The sequence below is a fragment of the Ovis canadensis genome, chromosome 1 (genome assembly GCF_042477335.2).
Source record: "Ovis canadensis isolate MfBH-ARS-UI-01 breed Bighorn chromosome 1, ARS-UI_OviCan_v2, whole genome shotgun sequence".
Lineage (NCBI taxonomy): Eukaryota > Metazoa > Chordata > Mammalia > Artiodactyla > Bovidae > Ovis > Ovis canadensis.
This window is the reverse complement of record NC_091245.1, coordinates 97111230-97135965: the sequence shown is the minus strand read 5'-3', so window position 1 is coordinate 97135965 and position 24736 is coordinate 97111230. Positions and strand designations below refer to the sequence as shown.

The window sequence follows — 24736 nt, the reverse complement described above, 5'->3', positions numbered from 1 at the left end:
TGATTCAGGAAGCAGAAGACCAACTTCATAGGCCATGTGGTTTTTGTTTTTTCTTAGTCTTAATTTCCTCACCCACAAAATTGGCATAAACATATATGCCATATATTAGATAGTATGTAAAATATAAAGGAAGAAACTATTTTATTATTGCTATGTTTTACATGAATTGAGAACTGGAATTTTCTCTAAGTTTAACTGAGCTTTCTCTGAGAACTTAGTGTTTCAGTATCCAGCTTGTTGGTACAAAATGGGTCAGAGATAGAAAATGAGTGAGCCTATGAACTGATGGCTAGATTCTCTTTTGGAAAGCAGTAGATATGTTGGTTTGACTCTGAGTCACATGATGTTCTCCAGTGACTGTAACTGGCTTAGTGCAGGTTCCCAAAGTTTTCTCTTTTAACTTCCTTAGTTATATGTAACTTTTCATTTATGTTCCTAATTTCCTAAAACTTCCCTCATTACAATATTGTTCACAAGAGACATCTGATAGCCAAAACATCTATCCAGGTCATTCAAATGAGTTCTTAATGGTTATTTTTTGAAGGCAGGAAGTCACAAATTGCCAAGAATGAAAGAACCTTGAAAACACAGAAGTATTTTCTGATCTTCAAAAGAGATTATATTTCTGAATGGAGGACCTGACTTAATTGAAATAATGTATTCACTATGCACTTAGGTAACTTGAGTGTACATTCTGATTAACAGATGAAATAATTTATCTGGCTAGCCTAGGTATTTTATGTAACTGATTTGTAAATGTACTTTACAAAGGCATAAATTTTATTTTTACCTCGACTGTTGATCTGGACTCTGAGATGACTATTTTAAGGTTACTGTAGAGTAGTCAATGTCACAGGTAGCCCTCACTGCTCTAGGAGTTAAAAACCAACTATATAGAATCAGTGATATATATATATACATACAATTGAATGTTATTCAGACATAAAAAGGAAAGCTCTGTTGATATTTTTAATAACTGTAAATGTAATTTTTAATAACTGTTATTATGTTACAGCACCACAGACAGATCTTGAGGGCATTATGTTAAGTGAGATGAATCAAATAGAGAAAGATAGATATTGCATGATCTCGTTTATGTGTGGAGTCTAAAAAACAAAAAGCACAAAACAAACAAAAAACCCTAAACTCTTAGTTGCTGCTGCTGCTAAGTCGATTCAGTCATGTCTGACTCTGTGCGACCCCATAGATGGCAGCCCATCAGGTTCCCCCATCCCTGGGATTCTCCAGGCAAGAACACTGGAGTGGGTTGCCATTTCCTTCTCCAATGCATGAAAGTGAAAAGTGAAACTGAAGTCGATCAGTTGTGTCTGACTCTTAGCGACCCCATGGACTACAGCCTACCAGGCTCCTCCGTCCCTGGGATTCTCCAGGCAAGAATACTGGAGTGGGTTGCTATTTCCTTCTCCAAAACTCTTAGCTACAAAGAACAAATTGGTTGGTTACCAGAGTCAGGAGCTGGAGGGGAGGTGAAATGGGTAAAATGGTCAGAAGGTGCAAATTTCTAGTTATTAAAATAGATGCATCCTGAGGATATAATGTACAGCATGGTGACTATAATTAATAATATTGTACTGTATATTTGAACTTGCTAGGAAGAGAGATCTTAAAAATACTGATTGTACACACAAAAATAACTAGGTGTCGTGAAAGATGTTAACTAGATTTATTGTGATGATTATTTCACAGTATATACATACATTGGATCTTCATATTGTACACTTGAAACTAACATTAGGTTATATGTCAGTTAATATCTATAAATGTAAATTAATCTTTTAGAAAGACGAAGTTAGTAAATAAAAGTTGCAGAAAATACCCTAAAATGCTACACTCACAAAAGTGTGTTTATTTGTACATGATGAGATTAAAAGTGATTTGTTTTTTTCTGTCTTTTTGATCATCTACAGTTTCTGTAATAAAACATACATGTTCCTTTCTGAAAAAACAAACTATATAAGCTATAATATTAATTTTGTTTCCAACCTATGACAGTTAATCAAGGACGGAAAATTACATGCTACATTCATGTGACTGAACATGTGGGCTGGTGCCTGCATTCTGTATGTAGAAGTCGTTTGGGCTTTATTTTGTGAGGGAGTGAGACTTCAGGAGCACAGAGTATTTCCAGGCAAACAACTGTCTCTGAAAAGCCTCTTCATGGGAAAATAGTGCCTCTGCCTCCACATCTTGTCCATTCCTTTCTTAGTAACCATGGACTATTCCAGCACTCTTAGATCTCTTTCTTCCCTGAATTCCTATGTGACATACAGAAAAATATGTAATGGTATGGAGAACTGCATGGTAGTATTTGTCTCAGTCTCTGATTATTTATGAACATTTCCAGTTTCTACTTGTTCTGTAAAGAGATCCATTGTGTATTTCAGTATTTTCCAGAATCTAGCACAGTGCCGGGCACATAATAAGCACTCAATAAACACGTAATTAATCAACACTAACTAACTGGGAAATTTCTCAAGGTCTGGATTCTGTTTCAAATTATCGACATGGTACCTTGTATAGGGCCACATGCTGATAGGTGCTTATTGATGGATTTGATTGAAACTATAAACAGAATACTCAATTCTTCAACTCCTATGATAATGTGAATTTGGATCCTCAGTCTTTTCCTCATTTCATTATCTTGCCCAGACAGTTTATAATTTGATGCTTCTGCAATTTGTTTTCAAGTCCAACTTATCGAATTTTTCTTTCATGAATCATGGTTTTGGTGTTTTATCTAAAAAAAAAAAAAACCCATTGAACAGCTAACAGTCTATTAGAAATAGTCAGCCATTGAGTATTTAGAACTAAAGTCCCAATTAAGCAATTTGTATAATGATCTTTAAAAAAGCTTATCTCTTTTGACTTATTTACATGTGTTTTGGACTTTTTCCTAATGTTTTGAAGTAGAATTTAAAAAAAAAATGATGCTTCTAATTGAGGTAGCCTGGGTTAATCCTGAAAGTTGCATTAAGAAGGATTCTTACATTCTTCAAACCACTAGAGGTAGAAGAGATTATGAAAGTTTTCAGTTCAGTCCTTCTAATTGTACTATGAAGAAATAGGTCCTATGTGGCTAAATAATTTGCCCAGGGTTATTCATTAGTCCATTTAATGTTACATTCTGAATACCTATTTTATTCCAGATGATGAAAGGAGTTAAGAACAGAGACTTTTACTTCTTTACTCTGCAGCCACCGTTCCCATTCTAATCCCTACCTCAATTTGGCTACCTCTAGAAATTGATCACTTAGTGCGGCAGTATCTTTCCTTTCTTTCCTCCTTCCTAAACACATGCTAGAGAAATAATGTGTCAAAAATTTTTGCTGGGCTCTACTTAGGTTGTTTATTTCCAATTCTTTCACAATCATAGCATGCTATGGTAGGGAGATTTCATAGTACTTTGCCCTCAAAAGTAGGAGAAGACTTTTTTAAAAATCTTGCTTTGAGAAGATCTTGAGAAAGTCACAATTTTAGTGATAAGCAAGGAGCTCTTGGCATATCACAGAAACAAAATGGGATTTGGGAATCCACACCTCAGGGGGTTGGATTATTATTGTTTGGAGAGTGTGTGATGATGTCATGGCTCTGCTGAAAGGCACACTGACTCAGGCTGGGGTAGAGATTTGTCACTCAACTACAGCTCTCACCTTAGATGAATAGCTCCACTTTTCTGTACTTGGAAGAGACCAACATGAGCTTCTGTTTAGTCCAAGGTATAAAATGATATGTTTAGACATGGAAAATCTGGCTATACAACTTTTTAATGTTTTTGATGAAGATGATGACTGGATCAGTGATTGTGGATAAACTAAAGATTATGGGCAGAGGCTTCCCTTTTGTTTGGGAGCTTGGTTCAGTTCTGCGCTGTGCTGAATGTCTTCAGCAGTGAGGGTTAGGAACTGGAGAGGATGGAGAAAAACGACACTTGGCTTCCAATGGGCTTGCAATGCTGTGATAGATTCTTGCTAGGAATGCTGCCTGGGCTTGAGAGAGGAACACTTTAGGACTGGAAGGAAGAAAAGTAAAGGTGTCGTGAGAGGCGTTGTTCTTAGGCCTGGAAACCTGCTCCAGTTAGTGAGGATGGCCACGAGATGGTCTGGCATTGTGTCCCAGTCTTCTTCCGTCATGTTAATGTCAAGGACTGGTGCCCAAGAGGTCCTGACCTTTGACAGCATTGAAAAGCCAGTTGTCAGAATAAGACATTGTTGTTTTTAATCTTTCTTTATATATGTATTTAATTAGGGGGTAGAAATCAGAATCCTAGATGTTAAGGATGAGTGGAAGAAATAGGTTCTTGGTTTGCAGTGTCATTTGACATAAGGAAACTACTAGCTACTCCAAGTTTGGAAAACATTAGGAGATACAATTTTTCTAAAAGTAAATTCTGAAAAATTACAGATCTGCCTCTAGCATTCTCTTTTGTCTGCATCCTCCCTACTCCCCCACCCCCAACCCTGCCCCTTCTTTGAGAATAGAAGACGCAGGAGGAAAGGACTGTCTGGCCCAGCATGCCAGCTTTTTATTTGGTTGCTCTCAATCCTACCTTCCTGTTCGGATCAGCCCTCCCCTCTACCCATACTTCAGAAACCAATCAAGGTGTCTCCTAAACTCATTTATTCCCTTTGTTTTAACTGCCTTCTTGGGGTAACCTTTTCCATATGCTTACATCCTTGCCTCACAACAGACTGTTTTTTTTTAAATCCAAAATGGCCTGATTGGGCTTTAGGGAAAGCCATTTACTCAAATATACAACAAGGTGTTTCTGAAGATCCCAAACAGCTTTTCATTACTTGTGATGACCAGATATATAAATGGAGGAAAAGTTGCTGTGTTTAAAAGTAACTGACTGATGGACATATGGAATTAAAGAATACATTGCTGTTAGCATGGAATCTTTGCCCCCAAGTTGAAAAGTCTAATCTGGGTTTGCAGCTGGAGTCTGTGATGATGATTCTTTCTTAAAATTTGGCCTTTGTTTATTTTGTTGCCCCAGTTTGGGTTTTATTCCCTTCAACACGGTGACATTCATACTCTTTCTATTGCCTATTGTGGACCAATTTTCTTCAGCTGTTGCTAGAACTTACTAAAATGCCAGATGTCATGTTGGAAACATGAAACCTGGAAGAAGATCGTAAATCACAAAAACAAACCATAAAAAAAAAAATACCCTGAGTACTGTGCACTGGAGCTTCCCAGCTTTAAGCCTCCTTTTGTTACCCCTCTCCCCACCCCATCGTGCCCCCCACCCTGCCTCCATCTTTTTGAGGCCAGGGACATGGGAGGAGTCAGCAGTTTCTCACCTAAGGCTCAATTATTTATTTTGCAGATTCCGAGCAGAGCACAGGTTCCGACTCCGAGGTGCTCACTGAGCGGACTTCCTGCTCCTTTGACACTCACGCTGACCTGGGCCCTGGGGCTGCAGGCCCCGTGCCTGCCGCCATGTCTTCCATGGAAGAGATTCAGGTGGAGCTACAATGTGCTGACCTCTGGAAGAGGTTCCATGACATTGGAACGGAGATGATTATCACCAAAGCAGGCAGGTAAGGACAATTCCTTTAATAGCCAGATACAAAGACCAGGAGAACAAACTTAGGAGCTTATTTTTCTTTTTATTTATTTGTGGTAGGTGGCCTTGGTGAAGCCAAAGCCACTCCCATTCACTTTTCAGCATCTGGATATCTTGATAAAATGCTTTTTCTGTGTTTATTGGATTTTGCTATTTTCCTCCAAGAATCCCTGAAACCTAACTAGCCTCTACCCTCACAAACATTTTCTGCTTGCACATGTGTTCCAACCAGTACTAGAGATCCATGGTACCTAACAGTCAAATAATAGATCGCCAAAGCTAGTGTTACTTCACCAACCAGTGTTTTCAAGAGAAAAAGCTTGCATCTTCTAAGGCATTTAAATCAGCCAGATATTTTTGTAAGAATTTTGTTTTTGGTAAAATTTGGGCTTGGTTCAGTTTTGGAACTCTGCTGATTGATTCATTATGTTTTACTGTTGGCTTGAAATTATCACTTTAATGGCACCTGCTGAAAACTTTCAAAACGATTTATGTAGGATGATAAAAGTTTTAAAAACACAGCATCTCTTGAAATAAACACCGTTAATTAAGCTACTTCTTTATTGGTATTTTTACATATGTTCAGAGTTAGGTATCTGTTTTGTGCTAGATATTCAACATGTATTACATTATTTAAACTTCACAGGAGTCCTTTGAGGGAGGATATGATAATCCCATATACAGATGAGGATGCAAAAGCTGGAAGAGGTTAATTAACTTGACTAAGGCCACACAGGTAGTAAAGGACAGCTCAGAATTCTACACAAATCTGTTTGGCTCCAAAACAGTTGTCTTAAGTATTTATGTCTATTCTGCCCTTTGAATGTTTTAGTGTATAAGAATTTTTAGTGTATCTGAATTTTTTAGTGTATATGAATAGTTCATTGAAATTAAAACAGTTATACTGGTTTCATATTTACAGAGTCAATCCACGTAGTCTCACATCACAGAGACCAAAAAGACTCACCTCACTGATCGTAAACGGTCTTCATGAACCATGGACATTTAAAGCAAAAACATGTTTTGACTGGGTCTAGTTCACTTGAATATGCATTTAGAGAAACCTCTCATTAGGATATTATAAAAAGATGATCTTAAAATGAACCGGAAGTCTTATTCAGTTTCATTCTCCTCTGTAAACCCCCTTCCTTCTTTAAGATTTAGTAGAGAATAAAATCATTAAAAAAACTTTATTTGGAGGAGCAATTTGAGTAATTGAAGGAGAATTACTTTCAAAATACCTATCAGAATTATTTTTTAAAAATTGAAGTATAGTTGATTTACAATGTGTTAATTCTGCTGTACAGCAAAGTGATTCAGTATATTCACACATGCACACCCCCCCCCACATATATATACATTCTTTTAAATATTCTTTTCCATTATGGTTTATCACAGGGTATTTGAATATAGTTCCCTGTGCTATACAGTAAGACTTCGCTGTTTATTCAGAATTACTTTCGAAAGCCATCTTTTTTTGTTGCTGAGTTTCCTTCTACATTTTGAGATATTATGACTTGGACAGAAACAGCAATTCAAGGAAGATATTTTTATTCTTTTTCTTAATGTTTGTTAAGGGCATTAGTTTGGTGAGAGGGGAAATACTACTTTTATTGTCTATTAGATTTTCCAGTTTTCTTTTGGGGACAGTTTACTTACTACTATTAACATTCAGTTCAGTTCAGTTGCTCAGTCATGTCCGACTCTTTGCAACCCCATAAATTGCAGCACGCCAGGCCTCCCTCTCCATCACCAACTCCTGGAGTTCATCCAGACTCATGTCCATCGAGTCGGTGATGCCATCCAGCCATCTCATCCTCTGTTGTCCCCTTCTCCTCCGGCCCCCAATCCCTCCCAGCATCAGAGTCTTTTCCAGTGAGTCAACTCTTCACATGAGGTGGCCAAAGTACTGGAGTTTCAGCTTTAGCATCATTCCTTCCAAAGAAATCCCAGGGCTGATCTCCTTCAGAATGGCTGGTTGGATCTCCTTGCAGTCCAAGGGACTCTCAAGAGTCTTCTCCAACACCATAGTTCAAAAGCATCAATTCTTCGGTGCTCAGCTTTCTTCACAGTCCAACTCTCACATCCATACATGACCACTGGAAAAACCATAGCCTTGACTAGATGGACCTTAGTTGGCAAAGTAATGTCTCTGCTTTTGAATATGCTATCTAAGTTGGTCATAACTTTCCTTCCAAGGAGTAAGAGTCTTTTAATTTCATGGCTGCAATCACCATCTGCAGTGATTTTGGAGGCCCCCAAAATAAAGTCTGACACTGTTTCCACTGTTTCCCCATCTGTTTCCCATGAAGGGATGGGACCAGATGCCATTGTGTCTGTGTATTTTAATCACGTTTGTTCCTGATATCATTCCCTGTTCCCTGCACATCACTGAATTCAGTTTACTCGGACACTTCCTTGACAGCTCTCCTGTGATGTCATTTCATGATTTATTCTGTAGTGTTTTGTTTTCTGTATCTCTACCTTCACAAATTCACTTTGGTCTGCGTATATGGGCTTCCCAGGTGGCTCAGTGCTAAAGAACCTGCCTAAAGAACCACCTGCCCTTACAGGAGATGTGGGTTTACTCCCTGGGTTGGGAAGATCCCCTGGAGAAGAAAATGGCAGCCCATTCCAATATTCTTGCCTGGGAAACCCCATGGATAGAGGAGCCATGTAGCCATGATGGGCTACAGTCCATCGGGTCACAAAAGAGTCAGACATGACTCAGTGACTAAACAACATCCGGGCATTCTGAGCACAGACATACAGTTTGTTCTTTATTCATACCCCTTTGTTTAGGTTTAGAAACTGTATTTGTTGCTTCCATGTTGGAGTGCCTCAGCTATTAATGTTACTGTCAGTAACTCTGCTCAAGTAATTCTGGAACCGCTGAGAAACATGCAAAGAAGTCTTTCTCTTCTGTAAATTTTCTTCATTCCCTCCCCATCCTGGAAATTAATTCTTTCCTTTTCACTTCATTTTTCTTCCTGTGTAGTGTCCTTTTCAGTTTTAATTTCAGTTTCCATTTTATTAGTTATGCATGCCTCTCTGTTCTTTTTCCCCCTCTCAGACCTTAGTCACCATCTACTTCTTTTCACATTCCAAACTGTAAACTTGTTGATTCAGAACTACTGTAGTCTACAGAACCCTCAATCTTTGAGTGCACCAACAGAACCTGCGTGGTCAGCACCATGGACAGAGGTGTTTGTAGTGATTAATGGGTTTGGAAGTCAAAAAATTGACCTAAATTTAGGCATAAAATGAAAACTAAACTCTCATTTTGTGAATATGAAAGATTAATTTTTCCTTGGGTGTTGTGACATTGCTTGATATTCTGTGCTAAAATACTGACAAAAAGAAAAAGCAACTTTGGTAAGATTTTAATGAGAGAATTCAAATATCAGCATAGAATTGAAAGCAAGAAGTCACTGTAAGGATTGTTTAGTTATTTTCCTTTGTTTTATAGATGGTGAATTTAAATGACTTATCCAGAGCCATACAGCTCATTCATTACAGAACTTAAGTTCTAAAGAACTGGAAAAAGACAGGTAGCATCTCCACTCAAGGTCATATAAATGTTTTGGACAAAACAGGTATTGAATTTAAAACCATCTGACCCTTTTTCTTGAAGTCATCAGGAAATAAATTCATCTCTTTCAGTGTAGTGTAGCCCTCTGTTGCTGGCTGACAGAAACCACATTTTCTTATCTCAGGTAGTAAGAGAGGATTTTTCACCCCCTGAAAGATGTTCTCCAAACATTTATATAGACAGGGCAATCATAAGTCACTGTTATTAAGAAGGGAATTAATGATCTATATGTACATGTATATACCAAGGTTCCCAAATTTTTGGAAAGAGTTAATGTGAATCAAAGTGCCTCACCTACAGTGAATGATAGATTTAGTCATTATGAGCAGCCCACAATAAAATTTCATTAGCTCACCATAATACTAAAATAGAAGACTTTTAAGAGTAGAGAAAGAAAATCTCAAACTGAAAGACCAATAGAAGCTTCTGAAAGTTATAAAGTGAAAAAGAAGAATTGGTAATACTGACATTATTCTTCGCAAATATTTAAGAAATAGCCACCCCTATTGAAGGTCTATGGTCACTCTTGTGCTTTAACCTCAAATAAGATTATGATGTCGCCAACCTATAACCAGAGGACTTTTGTTTTCTGAGTAATTTTTGATGAGTAGTAGAGTGTGTGACTAGCACAGAAAGCCCCTCATGTAAACAACCAATGCACATTTGTGAGATGACTGTCTGGGGTCAGGGTATGGTCTATGGCTGTGAAATGGAGCAAAGCCAATTAGGCCATATGTGGATCAAGCCTGTGACCTTGACCTCATTAGCACTGTGCTCTGCCCAGTTCAACTAACTGGCCCCAGATGGTTAAACTTAATGCAGCATTTTGTGTACAAGTACCCTAGAGCACATTCAGGGCAATCCACATTTTTTTAAAAACTGAGCACTTTTTATGTTTGGCTCCTAAATGAATGACATGCAAAATAGCCTGATGTTTTTCTTCTTTCTTATGGTTAAAGAAGAATGGCAAATTTTATTTTAGTCTCCTTGAAACTCAATACCTCTTTGGGGCTGCTCCCTCTCCTCCTCTTCAATTATGAGAGTAGTTGTAAAGTGCCATATCCTGACCTCGCTTGCTTTGGCAAGTTTAACAAGCCATTGTGGTAGAAACAAGGTATTGCCCAGAGGCCACTAGAATTCATTTGGTATTTGCTTCTTATTCCACAGGGTCCTTCCTCTGACACACACGTTGACAGCCTGAGAACTTGCAGAAATTTTTCTACAGTTTTATGCGTTAAAAAAAAACACAAAAACATGTTGGTGGTCCTTTGTTTGAGAACTGATAGCACCTTCCTTCTTTTCTTGAGATATTATTTTTAGAGTGGTCATTTTCAAGTAGACAATCAAAAAGTATTTCATGATCACTGCAATTAACTGTGATAAGCTACTTAGGGAATAAGAATATAAGTTATTCAAGTGTATTAAGTATAAAAGTGTAAGTATATTTAAAGATGTTTTAGGGAATTCCATGGCGGTCCAGTGGTTAGGACTCCATGCTTCCACTGCAGGCGGCCCAATTCAATCCCTGTTTGAGGAACTAAGATCCTGAAAGCTGCATGGTGCAGCCAAAAAAAGAGAGAAGAATGTTACAGTCTAATAGAGAATGTATATACATGCATTTTATCTATCTATCTCTTGTCTCTATCTCACATTAAAGATTAATAATGTAAAGCATGGTATGGTATGAGATCTTTGAGTGTATGAATAATCAAACAGTTCAATTTAAGTTCAGAAGAGGTGTTATTTCAGCAGTATAAATCCTCAGGATATTTGATAGTGGTAATTTTCAAAGTGGAAAAAAAACAGCCAACTTTGAGAATTAAAGGATATGGGATTTCGATGTGCTTCCTATTAAGAAGAGATTCATCAAGTGTTTACTCTTGCTTCTTCTTCCCCTCTGATTGCTGAGCTTCCTGCCTTGTTTCCCATCACAGGAGGATGTTTCCTGCCATGAGAGTGAAAATCACTGGCCTGGATCCACACCAGCAGTACTACATAGCAATGGACATTGTACCTGTGGACAATAAAAGATACAGGTAATGATGACTGGCATGTGGAATTGTGGGTATTACCAGCACCCAGGATGTTCTGTAAACTCATTAGATGACACATTTTAACAGTGCTCCCACCGTACAATGTACTGGATGGGGAACAAGGATAGAGGATATGCCAATGGCCTGTGGCAGAACACCAGACAGGAGAGAGGCAGGGAGTCAGAACAGGTAATGGTTTGGTCTGGATCCTCCTAATATTTCTATAAAGACTGGGATTATATAGGGCCTTCCCTGGCAGACCAGTGGTTCAGACTCTAAGCTTCCTCTGCAGGGGGCATATCTGGTCAGGGAACTAAGATTCTGCATGCTGCATGGCATAGCCAAAAAAACAAAAATAAGTAATTTTTTTAAAAAAGTGGGATTGTGTAGTGTATGCCAGGGTAGCAAAAATCAAATGGATCTTAAGTCTAAAACTAATTCAGTTAACGTTGAAAGTGATTAATGTATTGAATGATTTGTTTTATGAAATACTAAGTGAGCTGAGATGATTTATTTTGAAAAGTGGTCAGAGAAGTGCATTAGTACAGTATATTCAATTATATACATGGTGGATTATCCTGTTGTTGACGAAGGGGACAAATAGGAGAACTGAGTAAGATCTCAGAAGAATATCTATTTAGGGGGATTATTGGTAATTAATATGGATTATGAACAAGTTTGTTAAATAACATTCCTTCAGAGCCATTAAAAGGCAACATAGTCTCCATGTGTCTCACGCATAGTTCTTGTCGGAAACAGGTTGTGGCTTAATTGATCGCCTGAGTTCTCAATCAAATCAGTGAGTCATGGCTCATTTTCAAGATATTTCAGAACTTGGCCCTAAGCCCATGAATTTGGAGGTTAGAGGTGAATAGAGAAGTTCATTACTTGTATGTTAGAGGGAGTGCTGGTTAAGAAAAAGTGGTCTTGATGTTGGACTTAGCAGGGGAGATGCTCCTTTCTTTAAAAACATCCTTCATTTCAGTGAAAATGGAGACTGCTGTCTTAGCGCAGCCATTCCCAGAAACACCAAGACTTCCCAGTTAGTTTTCTTTGATTAACCTAGTCTCATTCCAGTGACTTTGTGGGAAAATAATGTGGATGTTCAAAACTAAGTTTTCATCAAAATGCTTCAAAATTCAGAGTCTTAGCTAAGAAATGGTTAACAAGTGAGAGGCTTGGAGGGTCTCTGCACATGGCTGTGTTTTATAGGACAATATGGAAGATGTTTTTAATAAGGAACCAAACCCCGAGCAAGTGGCCAATGGATTATATGGTTTGCATTTGAAAGGTGAAAGGTTGCAGTAAAATACCTTTTCCATAGCTAAACACGTGGGTTCAGGATGCCTGTGTGCACACAGGGGTGCAAGGCAAGAAGAGGAAGAAGAAAGAAAAGGAGCTGTGAGAATGTTTTCCTTGTGAGAGCTGCGGCTTTGATCATTAACCACAACACTTTTCTGCCCTCCCCCACCCATCTTGTTTCCCATTTCCATCTCTATTTCATTTTCCCTGGTTATCCACCCTTCCCTTTTGCTCCTTTGTATTCTCTGGTTAATCCTCCCTCCTCCATTTTTTTCTCATTTGTGTCTCCTCCCCTCTGTCCCTGATTGTTTCCTGGGTGTCTGCTCCTCCCCTGCATCTGTCTCTCAATTCTCCCCTCTCCCTCTCTGTCTCAGATATGTGTATCACAGCTCCAAGTGGATGGTGGCCGGCAATGCTGATTCCCCCGTGCCCCCAAGAGTTTATATACACCCTGATTCTCTAGCTTCTGGAGATACTTGGATGAGACAGGTGGTCAGTTTTGACAAACTCAAGCTGACCAACAATGAACTGGATGATCAAGGACATGTGAGTCAAATAACCCGTCTTCTCTACCTTCCTCTTTCCCTTCTCTTCCTCTAGAACTGACTAGTCCCAGGCTGTTTCAAATGGGTAAAAAAGAATCTCTATGCTGTTTTGAGTCATTTTAAGTAATTAAGCAAGCATAAAAGTTTTTTTTTCCTCTTGTGAAATTACGTTCATTACACATCTAACATTTAGCAACTATCTGTTATGTATCAGACTGTGTTTATCAGACAGAGTTCTTGTGTTCCAGGAACTCACTGTCAAGTCAGGAGAAATCAGACAGAAACACAGGACGCATCTCAAAATGCTGAAATAAATCACATCATTTAGTAGAATAATTCCTACTAGTCATACCATGTAATTCATATTATCCTCTGAGGGCAATAAACTCAGAGAAACTGTTGTAGGGGCATTTCTGGCTGATTGGTCAAGAAATTTATGAATTTATCAGAGAAGACTAGGTCTTAAGGCTGGCCAGGTATAATTGGCGCCCCTGATTTAATTTTGGCAGTTAACACACTGAATTTTCACTGAATGCCAGAATCCACCCTGGATGCTATGGATGAAGACTGAGGAAGCTAAAATCATGGCTCCTGTCTTTAGGGAAATGGTAACTTTCTGAGGAAGAGAGAACATCCATCTACCCTTAGCTCTCACATAACATGAGAGAATGTCCATAAAATCAATAGCAAAGTTCAAATAATGGCTTCTAAAATTTAAAGACAGATGAGCCCATGCTGAAAATGTGAAGCAGGAGGGAACATCAGTCACACAGCAGGGGTTCTGAGACCTTTTAGTGGAGTGAAGTCTACTGGTATCAGAACCAATTCACTCAGTATTTATCCAGATGAAGAAGACACATTGCACTCACCGCCTATGATTGAGATGCTCTGCTACAGGGTTCTATGTGATGTGATGCTCCAGTCACTTAGTCCTTCCAGCCATGGGCAAGTACAGTGATTTCCAGTTTCCTGTACATCTCACCTCCAATCTGTGTCTTCCTATAATGCTTTTATCCTATAATTTGTTTGCATAAGAACTGAAAAAGATGTAGGGATCTAAGAGGCAACCCTGGAGTAATGTTTCCCCTTCTCATTTCAGATCATTCTTCACTCTATGCACAAATACCAGCCTCGAGTACACGTGATTCGCAAGGATTTCAGCAGTGACCTTTCACCCACCAAACCTGTCCCTGTTGGGGATGGAGTGAAGACATTCAACTTTCCTGAGACAGTGTTCACTACCGTCACAGCCTATCAGAACCAGCAGGTAAGATGCTGCCTTTAAGAGTTGCCTGCTGCAGCTGCCTTTCATGGAGTTTATTCATCCTTTTGTAAGAACTGCTTAGTCCTTCTCCATGGCACTGAAATGCTGGAGAGAGAGCCGCCAGGCTGGTGGCGCACAGACAGCACTGGTGATGACAAGGTGATAATGCCTGGTAGCAGCTGTCAGAGTCTAGATTTAGATCAGAGACAAGATCTTTGACCAAGAGGACCAAACCTAAGTCATTTTCAGGTCTCTCTGTACTTGTACCCATGTTTCATGATCTCTACTACATCCTGGCAAATGTTCCTCATCACTTGAAATTCCTGAGGTTTGATTCATTCTTTCCCTTTTATCCTCTCCGTGGAGCCCTCCATCAGGCTACATCAAAGTCATCAAGCCTCTCAGACTCTATGTCAGACTCACCACTTCCATTTATACTTTCAGACGAAGTTGGCTTGTGCTCACCAGCCACACCCTAGGATCTGTATGATTTGATGTCAGTAATATATTCATTCATTCTGTTAATATTTATTGAGAACTTATAATAGTCTAAGCTTAGCAGATTAAGACTCATTTCTTAATCTCATTTCTCCCTAAGCAAAGAAGAGTTTAAGTTGAGTGAAAGATACATAAATACATAATGATAATACAGTGGAATAACAGAGATGTGGACAGGGTGTTTTTTTGTTTTGGTTTGGTGTTTTTTGTTTTGTTTTTTCTTTGGTGTGGGAAATGAGGGAAGTTTTCCTGGAAGAACTGAAGCTTTTTCTGTTGTTGAGAGACACATAGAAATTAGCTAGTTGGTGGGGGAGAGGAAGAGAGAGGCCAAGTCTAGGATTACTGTGGGCATTTCTAAAAACATGCTTTTTTTTTTTTTTTTGAAGAGAATGACTTGATGGATTTACAAGTTTTCTCACTTTATGCAGTTCTCTAAAAGTTACATATGAATCTCACTTTGTAAGTTAGATTGTATTTCACATTTTGGTAAATTGTCTAATTAACAGGATCCTGCAGTGAATTCTTTTCCAAAACAAAGAGTTTTTGCTTGTTTATTTTACTTGAAACTTGGCATACTTTTGTTTTGGGCCTGCTTGGAGCAAAATGGACTTATACTATAGAACTCAATACCTTTTATATTGGGCACTGTGCTCTAACAAAGAAAGAAACAGGAAAGCTTCATTTCCTAAATATTTATTGAGGGCTTACTATGTGCCAGGCAGGTGAAGGTATGTTACACAATCTTCAGTTCATATAGAAACTTTTTCTACCTTTCATAGTACATCCTGGTGAGATTCCTTGGATACTTTTTATCTTAGGGGAATTTGACATACAATAATCCCTTAGTCGGACAAAGGTTGAGTGCTATATGGTTGTTGCACTTGCTCAGCAGCTGTAAATTGTTCCCAACTTCAGACTTTCCTCTTAGATGCTGCATTTGATCTCAAGTAGAAGAAGCGCTTTAGTTTGCTATGGGCGCTATTTAAAATTGTTTAAACTCTCTCAAAGCCCTCAGATAAAAATTGCTGAGGCCATGGAGGGTTCTTACAAAAAACTTTAATAATCAAGATTTCTTAAGCTCTGATACAAGATAGAGCAGCAGTATCAACATGACTTTTGGAGCAGTTGGGACTTTGGGATTAATTGTATTACAGAAGAGGGGAAATATAAGTTCTTTGAATAATTGAACTTTTTCCAAGACTACACCAGCCACCATTTTAATCATTACTTTCTCATACAGGTGGAGAGATGTGGCAATAAATATGACTCTAGAATGTAGCCTGTAGAGCAAAGTAGAACACTGTTGAATGACCATTCCACTGCCTCACTGAGATCCATTCTAGAGGCCAGGAGAGTCAGTACTGTAATCCAAGCTAAAGCTAAAACTCTACAACTCACTAGACAATGAAAGAAGACCAAGCATGAGCATGAAATCTCTTTCAGTTCCTTTGCATTTCATAGACAGTGTTCCACCATCTGAGTACATTCTACTCATACAAATATTTTGCCTATATCTGGACCTGAAAGAGAAAGTGAAATTTGCTCGGTCGTTTCTGACTCTTTGTGACCCCGTGGACTGTAGCCTGCCTCGCTCCTCTGTCCATGGAATTCTCCAGGTCAGAATACTGGAATGGGTAGCCATTCTCTTCTCCAGGGGATTTCCCCAACCCAGGAATCAAACCTGAGTCTCCTGTATTGCAGGCAGATTCTTTACCAACTGAGGCACCAGGGTAGCCCACATATGGACTTGAATAGGGGCAATGGTAGTTTGGGAGGGGTGGGATGCTATGACTAAGATCATGGGATTTGGTAGTAGACCTATCTGTTTGGTTTCTACCTTTTTATTGGCAAATTGTGTGACCTTGAGCAAGGTCACACAATTTGTGTTTTCCTCTCATCTTGTGTTTCCTGGCCTGAAAGTGTCCTGACCTTACTAGGACTAGATGAGGGGACATGCATTATCACTGACATAAACCTGGCATCTAATTAATAGTAGTCAGCCTATATTGCTAAATGCCTGGGTCTGCACAGGCATGAAAGATAATGGGTGAATAGAGGCAATTTTAAAGAATAAATTTCTTATTAAGGAAAAAGGATTTTTGGGGACTGGAGGAGGTACATGGGCTCTCGAAGGAATTATATTCAATAGGTAACTACTTTGATCTCTCTGTTCTCATGTCACATTGGTGAATTCATGATGTGCTGACATTCAAAATAGATGAGTCATACTCAATTCCACCCATTTTAAAATCCATATGATGGCTTTTGCCTGTTTAACAAGCATCCATTGCCTGGATAAATCAATAAGCATGATTGTTTAACATTCCCTTTGGCTGTATAGATATGATTTAATATAACACAGTGCCTTCTAATAAAGCAAACTAACCTTGGGTCTCTCCCCCAGGGATCTAGAGGGCTGCATCCTGTAAGGCAGATCTGTTATGTACCAATAATTTTCAAACTTGTCATGAAGATGCTGGGTAGCATAAACTGTTCTCTTTTGTGAGCTGCATTCAGTAATTACTGTGTTTTTATTTCCTCAGCCTTCTAGATTGAGAACAAATAATATCTTAAAGCAAAATTGTTTACTTCCTATTTTTTTTTAAGGGAAGGGTTTAGGAGGGCTAGGAGTAAGGAAAGAGGAGAGAGTCAGGGATAGATTCTCATTGTTCTCAGGGACTTGTCTGGAGGAGCACACAGCAGGAAGGACAGTAGAGGGGATGGAATTGAAGTGAACTGTTGTCCAGCCTTCCTAAAAGGCAGTACATTGTTCCACATACAGCAATGGGCTAGACATTTGGAGACCTGGATTTTAGTCCTAAATTTTCCACTAGCTTCCTGTGTCACTTTCAGCAAGTTATTCTGTCTTTTGAGGCTTCAATGTGTTATTAAAATGTCATTTATTTTAAGAAATAGGCAGGAAGAGATAGTGGGGAGCTATTAATTCTGTTTATTTGGTAGAATATAAAATTGCAATATCAATATTGATCTTTCACATGGTGGAAGGGGAGGATTTAGAATTAGCCTGTGACATTTTGAAGCCCTGAAACCACTAATTAGGAGGAAGGACCCTTCCATCTCCATGGTGGTGGTGGTTTAGTCACTAAGTCACTTCCGACTCCTGCAACCCCATGGACTGTAGCCCGCCAGACTCCTCTGTCCATGGATTACCCAGGCAAGAATGCTGGAGTGGGTTGCCATTTTCTCCTCCAGGGGATCTTCCCAGCCCAGGGATCAAACCCATGTCTCCTGCATTGCAGGCAGATTCTTTACCGACTGTGCCACTGGGGATGCCCTGAAACTGAAACCACTAATTAGAAGGAAAGACTCTTCCATCTCCATAATTCTAAGCTATTTATAGTCCATGCAGCACTGACTACATGCTTGGAACATGACTGAATGGTTAATTAGCCAACATACCTCTACTTCCAGGTTCCTGATGTATCTGTGATTCTGCTTCTTTGCATATAAATAGGAGTGGCATGTGAAGAAAGACTTTCTATTTTCATGAAATAATTGATGCTTTTCCTGCCCATTCTTTCTACTGACCCTTGCTGACTGACACATAGACTCCCAGGGCTGCTAACATACTGAAGTTATTATTGCCATTATTTGCTCTTGGAGTGCCACCTTGGCAGGCCCATGGCAGAGAGGAAAGTACACGATGCCCAGACTCTCATCAAGGAGGACAAGGGGGTAGAAGTAGGAATAAAGGTGATGCTACCCTTAATGCTTTTTCTTGGAAGAAGCTGATGCCAATATATGTCCTCATGGAATTAACAGGAAATTTCCATTGCAGAGTCTTTGTCCTCTCTAGGGGAAAAAGACTGCTGAACCTTGATTTTTTGTGTTTTTTTTTTTTCTCCAAATAGGAAACTAGATTTCAAAATGGCACAGCCCTGTCTTCCTCAGGTCACACAGTCTTATTTCTTGATGAGAATTGGCTACATGAACTGAATGGGAAGTCTGAAACCACAGTCAGGCCAGGTTTGTGTAAGCAAATCCAATAGGATTTCTGGGCCACTCATTATACCCTGAACTACTGAGCCAGTTTTGCCTTAACTTTGCAATCAAATTAGTATAGAATTTTTGTTTACATTGGATTAAAATTTTTTATCCTGATGGAATACTTTTCAAGCAATCTGGTAAAAAAATAAGAATAAGAGTATGTTAATGAGGGAAGTCCCTTTGAGCCTTGGTCTGGTGAAATTACACTGAGGATATTCAGATTTTCATTGTAGGTTGTGCTCTTTATGTCTGCACTGTGCATGGTGAGGTATACCTGATTTATTAACTGCATCTATGTTACTAGGCAAAACACTGAGGGAAAATGATTAAAATGAATAGTGGCAAGCCATAACCACCCCCTTATGTGCCATTGTCTTCAATAACTCAGACTACACAAATCAGTATAAGGTTATGGAAAGAAAATCAGTGAAGAAAAATGCTTCCATAACCTCTGTATTTTCCACGTGGCCTCATTATCATTGGACCAAGTTTGAACACAACTGCTGTAGAATAGCTTTAGTTACAACGGAAGTTACTAATAGACCTTGTTCTGACGGGAAAGGCATTTAAGATTTTTGTCTGTAATCCCTATAGTGAAAGCAAATAGGATTGGGGGAGTTGTTTGGTCTATATTCTCTAAGGTTTATTATGGCTTTGGGACTGGTGATTTCTGTTTCACCAATGAATGAAATTCATTCACTCTCTCACTCTATGCATTCACTGAACACAAATAGCACGTCATCTTGGCTGGCTGTGGCTGTATGCATGCTCAATCATGTCTGACTCTTTGCGACCCTGTGGACTATAGACCGCCAGGCTCCTCTGTCCATGGGATTATCCAGGCAAGAATACTGGAGTGGGTTGCCATTTCCTCCTCCAGGGGATCTTCCCAACCAGGGATTGAACCCACATCTATATTTACATATATCTATCTATAATATAGATATATATTTTCCTCCCAAATCTTTATGGATGCTGTTGTAAATAATAAAATATATCTTTAATATTGTTGAAAATAAATTTCATTTTATTTAATTGTAACATGCATATTATAATGTTAGGCTAAGTGCAAATTTTGACTTACTACTACAATAGATGGGAGATAAACTAGCTATGAGCAAAAATATGAGAATTTATTAATTCTTCAATATCCCTTTTAAATAATTGATTTATGTGGAAAAACTCCCAAATAAATTATATATAATTTGGAAAAAATAAAGAGAGTATAGTTAAGAGAGTGGCAGAAGTACCCTATTTTGGAGGGGTAATCAAGGAAGACTTCTCTCAGGACATTAACATTTGAACTGAGACTTAGGATGAGGAGTCAGTTATATGAAGAGTAGAGAAGAAAACATTTTAGTCTGGGGGTAGAATGGGTTTCCCTGGTGGCTCAGATGGTAAGGAATCTGCCTGAAATGAGGGAAACCCGGGTACAATCCCTGGGTTGGAAAGATCCCCTGGAGAAGGGAGTGGCAATCCACTCCAGTATTCTTGCCTGGAGAATCCCATGGACAGTAGCCTGGTGGGCTATAGTCCATGGGGTTACAAAGAGTTGGACACAACTGGAATGACTAAGCACAGCACAGGATGAATGTGAGGGGTCTGAGCAGGGAAAGAGCTTGACCCATTCTAACTCTGAGAGCAGCTCAGTTTGCCTGGAGCCTGTGGACCAGAGTTAGGGGAGGGTGGGGAGGGATGGAGAGGCAGGCAGGAGCCAGGGCATGCTGACCCTGCAAGGCCAGGCAGAGCTTGGATTGAATTCTGAGTCCAGTGGTAAGCACTGAAAGAATGACATGGTCTGACTATATGTTAACAAAGATCACTTTGGTTGCTGAGTGAAGAGAAGAGATTGGACAGGGACATAAGAGACACAGGTTCAATCCCTAGGTCAGGAAGATCCCCTGGAGGAGGGCATGGCAACCCACTCCAGTATTTTTGCCTAGGGAATTCCCATGCACAGAGAAGCCTAGCGGGCTACAGTCCATAGGGTTGCAAAGAGTCAGACATGACTGAGGTGACTTAGCACACAAGAGTGGAAGAGGAGAGATTAGTTTGAAGGGTATTTAGAATAGTTTAGTCAAAAGACAACAGTGACCTGGTCTAACTAAGATGGGGAGGCAGAGGTTGACAGTCCTATTTAATCATAGTAAGTAAATAACATTAAGGGTACAGCTGATATTGAAGTACTCAAACGAGCCTCCCCTGCTACTTCAGATGTACGGTGCGTGGGCAGGGATGGGTGCAGTGGGGTTTATGAGTCCTCTTTGTGGTTGCTTGGGGGCCCCTGTGTGGTCCTCTGGTCCTCACTTGCCTCTGCTAGGGGTGTGGCCTGGGGCAGGTCTGGGCTGGTCCTTGGGTTCCTTGTGTTGATATGCCCTACCAACAGGAGACCGTTCAACTTGCACGTTTGTGTTCCTGCCCCAGTCAGACCTCCCGGACTTCCCTAGATAGTTCGGCTCCACCTCAGGTTTCATCTAGGTCCTCTGGCTCTTGCCTGGACCGCAGCACCTCTGTGTCAAGGTCACCCTGCCTTCTCCTCTGAGTCCCTGACCCGCTGTAGAAGGGCCATGGAAGGCTCGGGAATCCTCACTCAGGCCTCTTCCTGCTGTATCTGTGCTAGTGCAGCCACCCCATGTGTGACCTGCCAGTGTGCCTCTGAGTCTCCCCAACCCTGCCCCTGGATTTTAGTTTGAGTAGAGAGCAAAAGCACATGTAAACCTAACTACTTGCTTTTCTTTTGTCCGTCACCTCTTTTCTCATGTCCCACTGGAGTAGAAAGGGAGGGTTTTTTTACTTCTTTTTCTACCTGATGAAAATTCATCTCATGCCACATCTTCTTTCTGTAGGTCAGCAAGCTGTCATTTACCTCCCTTTCTGTACTGAATCTGGAGAAGGAAATGGCAACTTATTCCAGTACTCTTGCCTGGAGAATCCCATAGACAGAGAAGCCTGGTGGGCTATGGTCCATAGGGTCACAGAGTCAGACACAACTGAAGCGACTTAGCATCCACTATACTGAATCTACCAGGTGGCTCTTGATATGGGAACTATGGGATTATCGATGTTGTGAATACATTGATTTACTCCTCCAAAATACTGTCCACGTTACCCTTGATATTTGTGTGTGTGCGCGTGCTCAGTCATGTCTGAATTTTTGCCACCCCATCAAGCTCCTTTGTCCATGGGATTCTCCAGACAAGAATACTGGAGTGGGTTGCCATTTCCTCCCCCAGGGGATCTTCCCAACCAGGGATAGAACCCACATCTCCTGAGTTGGGAGGTGGATTCTTTACTTCGGAACCACATGAGAAACTCACCCTTGGTATTTGTAGGCATAGCCAAAGTTGTTGGCATAAGCATTAATCGGGGTCATAATTTAGTGTGGATAGCTAGTATTGCTCTCTTCTGCCTACAGGGTAACTAAATGTCTGCAGGGTAGTAAAGGCTTTTCATGACGTGGCCTGAGGTCAACCTCTCAGTTTTCTCTCTCACACTTCTCTTCTTGTACCTTGTGCTCTGGTTACATCAGACTCTTCAGTGTTTCTTAAAAATGTTTCATTCTGGAACTTCTCTGGTGGTCTGCTGGTTGAGAATCTGCCTTCCAGTGCAGGGGATGTAAGTTCGGCTCCCAGTCAAGGAACTATGATCCCACATGTCACAGAGCAACTAGGTCTATGTGCAACAACTAGAAAGTCCGCACACCGCAACAAAGATCCCACGTGATGCAACTGAGACCAATGCAGCCAAACAAATGCTTCATTCTTTCCCACTTCAATTCCATGACTTACGTAAGAGCTTTCTTCTTAAATGCTTCCCTTGTGCCTTTCTCCCCTTTTTGCAGATTTCATTAAAATCCTATGCATCCTTCCCAGCTTGGCTTACATGCTTCCCCTAAGGTAAAACCTGGGAGCCCTTCAGCTAGCATGAAGCAATTATTACTTCCTTTAAGTTCTTATGGCACTTTGCCTTTATTCAAAACCTTATAACTTTTTGTTTTATGCTGTAATTATTAATATATATATATCTTCTTTTTTCTCCTTGATTATAAGCTTTATTGGAGAAGGCACAGATGACACACAGTACTGACTGTCCACTACTCTGCAATTGCAACCCGTCACATGGCTTTGCACACAAATGTAATGCAATGTGTTTGTTCACTCGTGTCTGATTCTTTGCAGCCCCATGGACTGTAGCCCATCAGACTCCTCTGCCCATGAGATTTCCCAGGCAATAACACTGGAGTGGGTTGCCATTTCCTTCTCCAGGGGATCTCATCCTGACCCAGGGATCAAACCTGTCTCTTTTGCATCTCCTGCATTAGCAAGCGGATTCTTTACCACTGCACCGCCTGGAAAACCCTTGATAATAAATGAATAAGGCGTAGCACCATCACCCTCTTCATAAAACTCTCTAAATTCCACATTAAAAACTTTGAAACAAGTAGAAAAGTGTTGTGTTTCCTAACATTTGGTGGTATTTGTCTATTAAATCTCCATGCAGACTCCTTGGCCTGAAATACAGGGAACTGTGGAAAACAAGTTTTCAACCCATTTCTCCCAGGCCCATTAAATAGAACATCATTACATTTACAGGGGTCTGTGCCCCCAAAACACAGCAGTGCAATCATATATCACAAGCTGCTATCATAAATGAGTCTGACAGGATAAGCCAACTTGAAAGAGAAAATAAAATATTATAACTCCAACTTGAAAAGAAAATATGCTGTGTGGTTTATTGCTATGGATTATGGAGGAAGAAAACTGATTTTAAGTCAAAAACAGAAAAGTAGTGACAGTCTTAAAAGTCAATACAGTATTCACAGGGCAGACACTAGACTTTAGAAAGCCAAAGCTTCGGGCTCTTGCTCTGGTCTATAAAATAGATGTAAAATTGCTTTTGCTTCATTATTAGTGCTTTGTTATTAGTGTGCCACTCTGAAGCAAGGAATGTTTAGGGGGAAAAAAAAAAAAAACTTTGGTACTTTCAAGGCAGAATCTCTTCTTCAGAATCTCACATTGTATTTTAAAGACCTTCAGACTGTGACTTTAGGAAATTCTGTTGTGACAAAGGGAGACAGAAGAGGGACCTAGAAAGACATGCAATGTAAGAAACACTATTTAGACGTCCTAGTGGTAAGTTCTGCTGTGATCAGAAATGGGAAGATGTCCCTAAGTCTGTTCCCTATGTCTGCATCTCCATTCCTTCTCTACAGATGGGCTCAGCAGTACTGTTTTTGTAGATGTCATATATATATGCATTCAGTTCAGTTCAGTTCAGTTCAGTTGCTCAGTCGTGTCCGACTCTGCAACCCCATGAATTGCAGCACACCAGGCCTCCCTGTCCATCACCAACTCCCGGAGTTCACTCAGACTCATGTCCATCGAGTCGGTGATGCCATCCAGCCATCTCATCCTCTGTCGTCCCCTTCTCCTCCTGCCCCCAATCCCTCCCAGCATCAGAGTCTTTTCCAATGAGTCAACTCTTCGCATGAGGTGGCAAAGTACTGGAGTTTCAGCTTTAGCATCATTCCCTCCGAAGAAATTCCAGGGCTGATCTCCTTCAGAATGGACTGGTTGGATCTCTTTGCAGTCCAAGGGACTCTCAAGAGTCTTCTCTGACACCACAGTTCAAACGTATCAATTCTTCAGTGCTCAGCCTTCTTCACAGTCCAACTCTCACATCCATACATGACCACTGGAAAAACCATAGCCTTGACTAGACGGACCTTTGTTGGCAAAGTAATGTCTCTGCTCTTCAATATGCTATCTAGGTTGGTCATAACTTTTCTTCCAAGGAGTAAATGTCTTTTAATTTCATGGCTGCAATCACCATCTGCAGTGATTTTGGAGGCCCCCAAAATAAAGTCTAACACTGTTTCCACTGTTTCCCCATCTATTTCCCATG

At 40.1% G+C, this 24736-nt stretch overlaps 1 protein-coding gene across 1 annotated transcript in view; it reads left to right on the top strand.

The window, feature by feature from the left end:
- The window catches only part of TBX15 (T-box transcription factor 15), a 125135-nt gene that overhangs the window by 68012 nt on the left and 32387 nt on the right, over positions 1-24736 (top strand). The window contains exons 2-5 of the mRNA XM_069602310.1: positions 5351-5564; positions 11117-11218; positions 12892-13063; positions 14162-14329. Of these exons, the coding sequence (XP_069458411.1) occupies positions 5351-5564; positions 11117-11218; positions 12892-13063; positions 14162-14329 (656 nt within the window). The remainder of the gene's footprint in view (positions 1-5350; positions 5565-11116; positions 11219-12891; positions 13064-14161; positions 14330-24736) is intronic.